The 10,511-nt window shown below is 38.1% G+C and overlaps 1 protein-coding gene across 2 annotated transcripts; it reads left to right on the forward strand.

Moving 5' to 3' along the window:
* Positions 1 to 2,055: 2,055 nt before the first annotated feature.
* LOC104094031 (putative cytochrome c oxidase subunit 5b-like) lies at positions 2,056 to 9,725 on the forward strand. 2 transcript variants are annotated; one of them, XM_009599890.4, is made up of 6 exons: positions 2,056 to 2,422; positions 2,597 to 2,679; positions 2,810 to 2,860; positions 8,766 to 8,832; positions 8,959 to 9,038; positions 9,460 to 9,725. In XM_009599890.4, exons 1-6 carry the CDS (start codon positions 2,260 to 2,262, stop codon positions 9,523 to 9,525), a joined length of 510 nt encoding a protein of 169 aa, XP_009598185.1. In that variant the 5' UTR covers positions 2,056 to 2,259; the 3' UTR covers positions 9,526 to 9,725. The 2 variants fall into 2 exon arrangements, with proteins under 2 accessions (XP_009598185.1, XP_009598186.1); XM_009599891.4 differs by lacking the exon at positions 9,460 to 9,725 and adding an exon at positions 9,113 to 9,302 and having other exon boundaries at positions 2,067 to 2,422.
* The last annotated feature ends 786 nt before the right edge of the window (positions 9,726 to 10,511 follow it).

Genomic DNA, 10,511 nt, shown 5'->3' on the forward strand with positions numbered 1-10,511 from the left:
GAGAACCAATTCGGTTTCATGCCGAGACATTCGACTATGGAAGCCATTCACATTGTGAGGAGATTGGTGGAGCGGTATAGGGAGATGAAAAAGGACTTGCACATGGTGTTCATTGACCTAGAGAAAGCATATGACAAAGTCCCGAGAGAGGTGCTCTGACGATGCTTGAAGGCTAAAGGGGTCCTAGTAGCCTACATTAGGGTGATTAAGGACATATATGATAAAACTAAGACTCGGGTTAGGGCAGCGGGAGGAGACTCAGAATACTTTTCGGTTATGATGGAGTTGCATCGGGGATCAACTCTTAGTCCATTCCTATTTTTCTTGGCGATTGACGCATTGACTAGACACATTCAAGGTGATCGCCATGGTGTATATTATTTACTGATGACATAGTTTTAATTGACGAGACGCAGGGTGGTGTTAACGAGAGGCTGGAGGTTTGGAGGCAGACCCTAGAGTCTAAATGTTTCAAGTTGAGCAGGACCAAGACGGAATATTTGGAGTGCAAGTTCAACAACGGTACCTAGGAAGATGATATAGAGGTGAGGCTTGATACTCAAGTCATCCCCAAGAGAGGTAGTTTCAAGTATCTTTGATCTATAATACAATGTAACATGAATATTGATGAAGATGTCACACATCGTATCGTAGCAGGATGGATGGAGTGGAGGCTCGCTTCCAGTATTTTGTGTGATAAGAATGTGCCGCTGAGACTTATAGGTAAGTTCTACAAGGTTGTAATTAGATCGACTATATTGTATGGAGCAGAGTGTTGGCGGAAAGTAGCTGAGATGAGGATGTTGAGGTGGATGTGTGGGCACACCCGGTTGGATAAGATTAAGAATGAAGTTATTCGAAAAATGGTGGGAATGGTCCGTGTGGAGGATAAGATGCGGGAGGCGAGGTTGAGATGGTTCAGGCATGTTAAGAGGAGAAGTATAGAAGCCCAAGTTAGAAGGTGCGAGTGGTTAGCCTCGGTGGGTAGCAGGGGGGTAGAGGTAGGTCTAAGAAGTCTTAGGGAGAGGTTATTAGGCGAGACATGACGCATCTGGAGCTGACTGAGGACATGACCCTAGACAGGATGGTGTGGATGTCAAAGATTAGGGTAGAAAGTTCGTAGGTAGTCAAGCATTTCTCTTTGTCTTACTCAGTTCGCTAGCATTAGTGTTAGTATGATATCTTTTATCCATAAATGACTATTACTACCTAGAGTTTGACTGCATTCTTGGATTTAATCTTATTTCATCTTACTGTTATTCCTATTTGTTGCAATTATATCTTGTTGTTATTCCTACTTGTTGCAATTACCTTTTCTTTTCAGTCGTTCTCTAGCCGAGGATCTATCGGAAACAACCTCTCTGCCCTTCCAGGGGGGAGAGGCAGGGCTACGCACATCTTATCCTCCCCAAACCCTACTGGTGGAAAACTACTGGGTTTGTTGTTGTTGTAGTTCTTACTTTTACCTAACTTATTTTTTTTTAACAATAATAAATTTTCTTATAAATAGTCATGAGTATGGGTAAAATTTCTATCTTTCTTTTCAAACTTAATACAATGAATGGAGGGCATCAGGTTGGAAGACGTTTAATTGTATAAGAGTTATATGAAATTGTAAAAATTGTTGCAATAAAAATTAAAGTTGAAAAGATAGAAGACAAAAAACGTATCAAGAAGACCAAAAAAAAGGGAAACAACGAAGACCTAATAACTTATAAAAAATTAAAATTGAAAAGTAAAATATTATTCTTTAAATAGTATAAGCTCTAACTCTTTTTTTTGTGCCAAAATTATAATTTTGTGTAAATACGAAGCAACTTCATGTGCTAACACATTATTTAATATTTAGTTTAAATTTTTTGATCGAAACTATTTTTATTCGACTAAAACACAATATTAATATGATAAAAATATAGTTTATCAATAACTTTTTAATTATTGATGCAATAAATCCGTGCAAGGCACATACAACAAGACTAGTATCCATAAAAGAGTGTCCTTATTAGAATTACTAAAAAGTTACTAGTAATACTTGAGAAAAAAGAGAAAAATCATACACACGTGGCAGGAATTTTCGCACGAGCGAGTCAACCTTGGCCGAAGCCGTCGCCCTTCGGCTAGTGCCACCCTTATTTGCCATTTTCATTTCCAAAAAAGTTGTGGAGAGAACAGAAGCGAAACAAAGAGAGTGATAAGAAAAACTCTCGTCTCTCGATCTACAGACGCAAAAGGGGCTGACCTGAGGAAAGAACACACACTATGTGGAGAAAACTCTCTTCGCAGCTCCGAACCCTACGCCTACTTCGATCCACTCCTAAGTCCCATCCATCCGCCGCCGCCACGTCGATTTCTTCATCTCCGTCTCCGGCGGCGTTCCGGTCATCGGTCACGTCCTTCTCTCGCCATTTCACTGCCGCGTCCGGTATACTTACACATTTCTCTCTACTCCGAGCCCTGATTTCATCAGATCTCACGCATTTTTACACAAAATTATGTGTTTAAATAGAGTCGAATGGATATAGAGGATACTTAATGGATTGTTTGATTGATATACGTGGCTTATGTAATTTGCTGGATTATTTGTTGTCTGGAACAGAGAATGTTGTTAAGAAGAGTGTGGAGGATGTAATGCCGATTGCAACTGGTCATGAGCGCGAAGAGCTTGAAGCTGAGCTCCAAGTGAGTTATCTATGACGTTCTACGTATTTATAGCATTTTTAGCTGAGATATTTAGGTATATTAATTCAAATGTCTTTGATAGATGTTGCTACATGTGACTGAAATTTACATTTGATGTGTGCTTCTTTAGGGAAGGGAACTTCTTGACATTAACTTTCCTGAGGGTCCTTTTGGTACAAAGGTCAGTGTGGATTTTCAAGTAATGATTGGTGCTAGTATACACTTGTTATTGCTTGTTGCTTTTGTCGCAATGTATTGTTGATCAATAAAATTGTTTTATCTTATATCCAGATTAGTTATTCTCGTCTGATGCATAATGATTATATGGCATAATTGATTGTTCTCTTATTAACATGGGTAACATGCATTTATAGTAGGAAATGTTGGAAATAGCCGTTGTTTTTAGGTTTTCTTGTGAGTTTATGGTTCTTCTGATAATCCAATTGAAGACAAAAGCAAAGAAGATAAAAATGAGCAGCATACTGTTTATTCTCTTATATTAATATATGATGCTGGGAATATGTTTTAGTTTGCAACTACTGATCATCAACAACAACAACAACAACATACACAGTAATATCCCACACCGTGGGGGCCGGGAGGGTAGTGTGTACGCAGATCTTACCTCTACCTTGTGAGGATAGAGAGGCTGTTTCCAATAGACCCTCGGCTTAGGAAAGTATAAGCACCACATTAATGAAAATATAGACAAGAAGGGACAGTACCAAGAAGCCATATAAAAACAGAATAAAAACAACCAGATAGTAAGGTGATCAACAATGTAAGAAAATAACGGTTAGTCATAAAAACCTACTACTAACAGAAAGCGAGACTGCGTGCCAATACTACTGTTATGAACACTCTAGACTACCTACTCTACTACCCTAATCCTTGATCTCCATACATTCCTATCAAGGGTCATGTCCTCGGTCAGCTGAAGATGCGCCATGTCTTGCCTAATCACCTCTCCCCACCTCTTCTTTGGCCTGCCTCTACCTCTCCGTAGGCCCTCCAATGTCAACCTCTCACACCTACTCACCGGGGCGTCTGTGCTCCTTCTCCTTACATGACCAAACCACCTAAGTCGCGCTTCCCGCATCTTGTCCTCAATAGAGGTCACACCCACCTTGTCGCGAATAACCTCATTTCTGATCCTATCTAACCTGGAGTGCCCGCACATTCTTCTCAACATCCTCATCTCTGCTACTTTCATCTTCTGGATATGAGCGATCTTGACTGGCCAACACTCGGTCCCATACAACATCATTGGTCTGACTACCACTTTGTAGAACTTACCCTTAAGTTTTGGTGACACCTTTTTGTCACACAAAATACCGGAAGTGAGTCTTCATTTCATCCATCACGCCCATCTTCATCAATCTTTCCATCCCCCTAAATAATAGACCCAAGGTACTTAAAACTCCCTCTCCTAGGAATGACCTGCGAATCTAGTGCCACTTCCCCTTCCCTTCCTTGAGTCTCGCCACTGAACTTACACTACAAGTATTCTGTCTTGGTCCTGCTTAACTTGAAACCTTTAGATTCCAGGGTCTGTCTCTATACCTCTAATTTCGCGTTCACACCGTCTCGCGTCTCGTCAATCAATACAATATCATCTGCAAATAGCATGCACAACGGCACCTCCCCTTGGATGTGGCGCGTCAGTACATCCATCACCAGAGCAAACAAAAAAGGGTTGAGTGCCGACCCCTGATGCAATCCCACCATCATCGGAAAATGGTCCGAGTCCCCACCCACCATTCTCACTCGGGTCTTTACTCATCATACATGTCCTTAATCAACCTAACATAGGCAACATGTACACCTCTAGCCTCTAAACATCTCCACAAAACCTCCCTTGGAACTTTATCGTACGCCTTTTCCAAGTCGATGAACACTATATGCAAGTCTTCTTTCTCTCCCTATACTGCTCCATCAATCTCTTAACGAGGTGGATGGCTTTTGTAGTCGAACGCTCCGGTATAAACCCAAACTGGTTCTCAGAAACTACTGATCCAGAAGGATTATTGAGTTTTACTAAGGCACTAAGCTAAAGACAACCTGGATCAATCTTACCCCAAGGCTTTGGTTCAAATTCAATATCAAATGTAACACAACAAGGGATGTGTTATAAGCACTCGTCACAATTTTGAATTCTACTGGTAAACTAAGTTTGTTTAACAAGAGAAAGGTAGAGGGTGGCCCATTATTTACTGAGCTTTACGACGTCTGTATCTGTTATCCAAAAGGAAAAAAAGGGGGGGGGGGGGGGACCTGGATCAATCTTGCTATTCACACTTCTTTACTAGTCATTATATGTGTTTCCTTCAAGGAAGGGGAGGACTAAGAAGAGAAAGGGGTATGATGGATAGGTGATTTAACTATTTTTTACTTTCATTCACGTTGGTTGTACGAGTGGAAGAGAAGTAAATGGGATTTACCTCCCTTCTTAGTTTAGGTTGGAAGGCATTAAAAAAGATTAGCAGGAACTGCAAAGTCCCCCCATTTGCAATTCCTAATGTAATAGGGAAAAAAGACCTTATCCCTTTGGTACACAATTATAGAGGATGAGAGACGAGCAGCTCAAGATATAGAGAAGAAGGTTGTGCAGATTCTAGAAGTTAGTTACACGGCTGGAAAGTTAGTTAAGGTAGTTAGAGTAACTGAATTCTGTTAGAAGAAGATTCTGCCGTAGCAATAGTATTTTGATACAATGTAATCAGTACAAATAGGACAGTAATATACATTTTCGAACCATCAATCAATACATACAATCCTATTCTAAATCTTTTCTTCTTTTTCTTCTCCCCTTTCTCTTCTTCTGCAAATCCTATCTTCTAACTGCTTTCTCGAGTTCATTCCTGAAGCAGTGCTGCGATCCTAGAATTCACTTTTGAATTCCTGCAATCGTGTAACACCCTTCCGGTCCTTCCTTTTCATGCTTCGACAACTTAGTGAACTTTGTTTTGAATATATAATAACTATGCCTAAATCCAAACTGAGTCAGTTATATGAACCCTCTATCAATGTTTCTCTATTGGGACGAGTTAATAAGGATACCTAATGAATAGCAAATTAAGGACAATGTTTTGGATAGCGTACGGCGATAAATAGCAACGAGGGCCCGCTTCACTGAGGCGAGAGGCGCGCAACGAAGCGCTCGCCTTTTTGATGTGAAGCGACAATTTATACAAAAACACAAAATTATATATATATATATATATATATATATATATATATATATATATATATATATATATATATATATAACTAAAAACTCAATAACAATAATATATTAATAAATATATCAATTCAAAAATAAAAACTCAATAGATAGTCATAGTAGATTCGTAAACTAAAGTCTAAAAGTCTAAAACAAGCAACATCTATTCTTCTTCAAGCTTTTCAAATTCTAGAACTTCATGAATGTTAGCATTATATTGGCTATCATCTTCTTCATTCTCGGAGTCTTCATCAATTAGGGACCGACTTGAACTTGCTACTCCCTTTCCATTGTAATTTGAACTTGAAGAACTCCCTCTAAGACCATAGATATTCTCCTCAACTCCAGCCGCCATAGAAACAATACCCCAATCAAGATCATCTCCTACATACACTTGTTCATCTTCATGATTTTGGGGGGCTCCAGTTAACCATTCATTTGCCTCGTCAATGTTATCCAACAAAATTGGATCAATGGTATCGCGAGCTTCATAATGTTCTATTGTATTTAATATACACTAGATCATTGAGACGCGATAGCTCAAGCCTATTCCTTTTCTTGGAGTTAATCTGCGCATAAATTGTTTAGATTAATTAATAGGTACTAATAATAATACAATATAGAATATATTAATATAATAAATGTGCTTCTTACATGCTCAAATACGCTCCAATTTCTCTCGCATCCAGATGCACTAAAGTTAGGCTTAGTACTTTGATGGCAAACTTTTGAAAGTTTGGAGTTTGATGTCCAAATTGCATCCACCATTCAACTATAGAAAAATATTTTAAAATTTAATAAGTATAAATCAAATAAATTAAATTAAAGCTATAATGATATCTATATTAAAGTTAGTTACCTGGCGACCTTATGTCTCTGGCTCTAATAGCCGCTTGTAAACCAAATAGGTCATCTGCTTGTGAATACCTACCAAACTCCTCCCCTATTTGATCTACCATCGCTGAATCGGGGACCAACTTCTCAAGACATTGATGATATCCATCCCACACCTCTGAATCCAAAGTGTCATCTCTAGTGTTCTTGTAAAATAATCCCGGGTTCAGAAGATGACCTGCTGCATGCAAAGGTCGATGGAGTTGATTCGACCACCTGCTATCAATAATCTCAAAAACTCTCATATTTCCTAACATCTCCCTCAAATGACGCTTCAATAGTCTCTTTGGCTCTATCCATAGCTTCATAAAGATAGCCCATTGGTGGTTTTCTCTCCCCATCCACCATACGAAACACCCTAATCAAAGGACCACCAACTTTAAGAGCCCGAAAGACGTCATTTAAGAATGATGGAGAAATAAGAACTTTGGCAGCTTCTTTCCCCGCAGCTTCCTTTGCATATCTATTATCTTTCCATTCATTTGAAAGAACTAGCTTTCTCAAGTTTTTCTTTTGCAAGTAAAAACTATGCAAAGTTAAGAAAGCCGTTGCAAATCTAGTCTTGGCCGGTCTCACCAAATTTCTTTCATTTGTGAATTTCCTCATCAAATTCAACAACAACGGCCTCTAACTGATGTTAGAATATATCTTGACGGCCTTAGTGAAAACTGTAAAAGTAACAATAACAATTTTATTGTTAATACTTAATAGGACATAAGTATAAATAAATTAAAGCTTTAAAGATAACTATATTAAAGTTACCTGAAGCATATGGGTTTTGCTTGAATATGTCACCAAACATCAAGTTGATACAATGCACATGGAGTCCAATAAATGTGTGGATACATAGCTTCCATCATCTTACCCCCACTAACATTCTCACTAGCATTATCGGTAACAGCTTGTACAACATTTTCCTTTCCAATTTTATCAATAGTCTTTCTAAACAAGCTATACATTTTGCTTCCATCCGTAAAAGAGTTGCTAGCATCGTAAGATTCAAGAAAAACACTCCCTCTTGGAGAGTTCACCAACACATTTATGATCATTTTTCTATTCCGTGCTGTCCATTTATCCATCATAATGGAACATCCAAACTTGTTCCATTCCACTTTATGCTCCTCAATAATTTTGTCTATCTTCTTCACCTCTTTTTTAAGATGAGTTACTCTAACTTCATGATAGCTAGGAGTTTTCATTCCTGGGCCATATTCTTTTTTTGAGAATTAAAAAAAAAGGGGGAATAGACCCTAACAACTCAGAATTCCATACTAAGATATGGAGAGTAACTAGGCCTATTGTTCTTTAGCCGACTCTTTCCCTCTCTCTTGTACTTCTTGCATCTTCTTGATGCCTTTCTCTATAAAACTCATTACTTCATCAAAAAAAGGATGGTCTTATCACTTATATGATGGAGGCCATTTCCTTTCAAATATTGATGTAGTTCAGGTCATAGCTTGTATTGTGATGCTCTGTGAATGCTGTTAAAACTTAAAAAAGAAGTCTTTTCTGTTTCTGTTATTAACTTGTACATTTATATAACATATGGTCTCTTAGGTAAACGCTCATCAATGCAGTTGATTAGTATTGACGTCTTCTTTTCTCTTTGAAATTTTATCTTGTAATCCTTCACCAGTGAAAAGAGGTGTACTTATGTGTATGCAAGTACGGTGAATGTGCAACTTAATTTAATCTTAGTATTTTCTCTTGTTTCGGTGGTTTAGTTACAAATTATTAAGTCTCCACTGGCCGATTTTTTTTTCTTGTGATCAGTAATCTTCTCTTCAATTCTGTGTTTCTTTTTGATCTTTTGTGCACACCAATTTTATTACCGTTTTATCTCCTAATGATGAATTGCTAGTTACAATTTTTTAAATAACTCTAGTTTGTGATTGCTTATTTGTTATCAGTTATATTTCAAGTTTGACGCATACGAGTCTGATCAAATCATCTATGTTTTGTATTATAGGAAGCGCCAGCTGTTGTCAAATCCTACTATGACAGAAGAATTGTAGGATGCCCGGGAGGTGAAGGAGGCAAGTCTCCATTATCTATTTATAAGTCTCCATTATTTATTTATTAGTTGATAGTGTTTCCGTCAAACATTCATTGCTCTAGCCAGTTGACTTCAGTCTCTTAAGTTGCTTTGTCTGATTTTACAGAAGATGAGCATGATGTTGTTTGGTTCTGGCTTGAGAAGGGCAAGCCACATGAATGCCCAGTATGCTCACAGTATTTTGAAGTAAGTACAGAATATCCTTTAATTCAGAGTTAGTTGTATGATATGTTATTGATTAAATCTAGGTTAATTTGTAGGCTGTTGAAGAATAGCTAGACGTGAACCCATACTCCCAGCTTTTCTAAATTTAGGTTAATTCGGAGGCTGTTAGTGAAGTTTGTAGATGTGAAGTTTTCCTTGCTGTTGTATATGTCAAAAAAGTGCATTGGCATATTAACCAGGTGTAAATTCACATTTCTTCAGCAAATAAAGAGACATTTCCCCCTGCATTGGCTATAGCAAAGCAAATTGATTTCTTAATTCAGATGTTATGGCATTTCAGCGTGCATGAATTGTGCAAGTCCAATTTTGAATTGTTCCATGCAGAATTTGAGGGCGTAATTGAAGTACTTATTCTCATACTGAGTGGTTTCTTCTATTGCAGTTGGAAGTGGTTGGACCTGGAGGACCTCCTGATGGACATGGCAGTGATGATGAGGATCATCACTGATAGTCTCTTGCAATTTTTGCCGTAATAAATTTGGTTATGACGATATGACTCAAAGATCTGTGTTTTTTCTTTGCCTTTACTGGATTATTGTTCTTATTGTTGCTGCTGTGGCAGCTGTGAAGTTGAATACTTTTTGCTTTAATATTTTATACACTAGACATGGCTTGGTCTACTGGAAATATAGACCCAGTTTCTTCAAATGCACAGTCAATAATCAATGGCTACAGATTAAAGCTGTTGTAATGGTTCTTTTTGTGTTTAGTCGAAGTGCTCACGCTGAAGTTCCTCGGACTTGAGACTGATGATGTCGCTTTTCCGTAAAGTGTCTCTACATACTTTTGGAATACCAGTTAACAATAGCTCGTTCCTACTTCATTTCCTAAGGGGAGGTGTTCAGAAATTGGAGAGTTACAAAGATGAGCGGGTCTCTACTCTGTTCGCTTAGAACTTGCTGGTAATAAATTCTGATGAAATGTCAAAGAGTAGTGCTGTTTTGAATTGTTAAATGTTCGTTCTACTTGTAGTGGGGTATGGAAGAGCACGCAGTGTGACCTGTGCCGTCTGATTTTCATCACCAACTATTTGTTGCAGATCTTAAAGAGGAGATAAGATGCAGAGGTGTTTAATTACCCTACTAAAGATAATTTCAATAATGGAGGTGGTATTAGTAAAGGAGAAGTAGATGAGGATCTCCTATAATGAAATTAGGCCTTTCGATTTGCCCCAAGTCTTGATGGACATAATTTGTGATTGTGGGAGGTATTAGGTACCCGTTGAAATAGTTGAGGTGCCCTGCATCACCATTACAAAAACATTCCAATCCCTACACCTATGAATTCGATGTTGAATTTTTTTACAAGGACACGTCCCAGAGATGAAGAGATTGTAGTTGACGCTAGTAAGCATCCAAATTTCGATTTTTTTTCTATTTTTCTGAAGAAACTGAAACACTTTAAGTGGGCGTTTGGACATAAGAATTGTAAAAT

The sequence above is a fragment of the Nicotiana tomentosiformis genome, chromosome 12 (assembly GCF_000390325.3).
Source record: "Nicotiana tomentosiformis chromosome 12, ASM39032v3, whole genome shotgun sequence".
Taxonomy (NCBI): domain Eukaryota; kingdom Viridiplantae; phylum Streptophyta; class Magnoliopsida; order Solanales; family Solanaceae; genus Nicotiana; species Nicotiana tomentosiformis.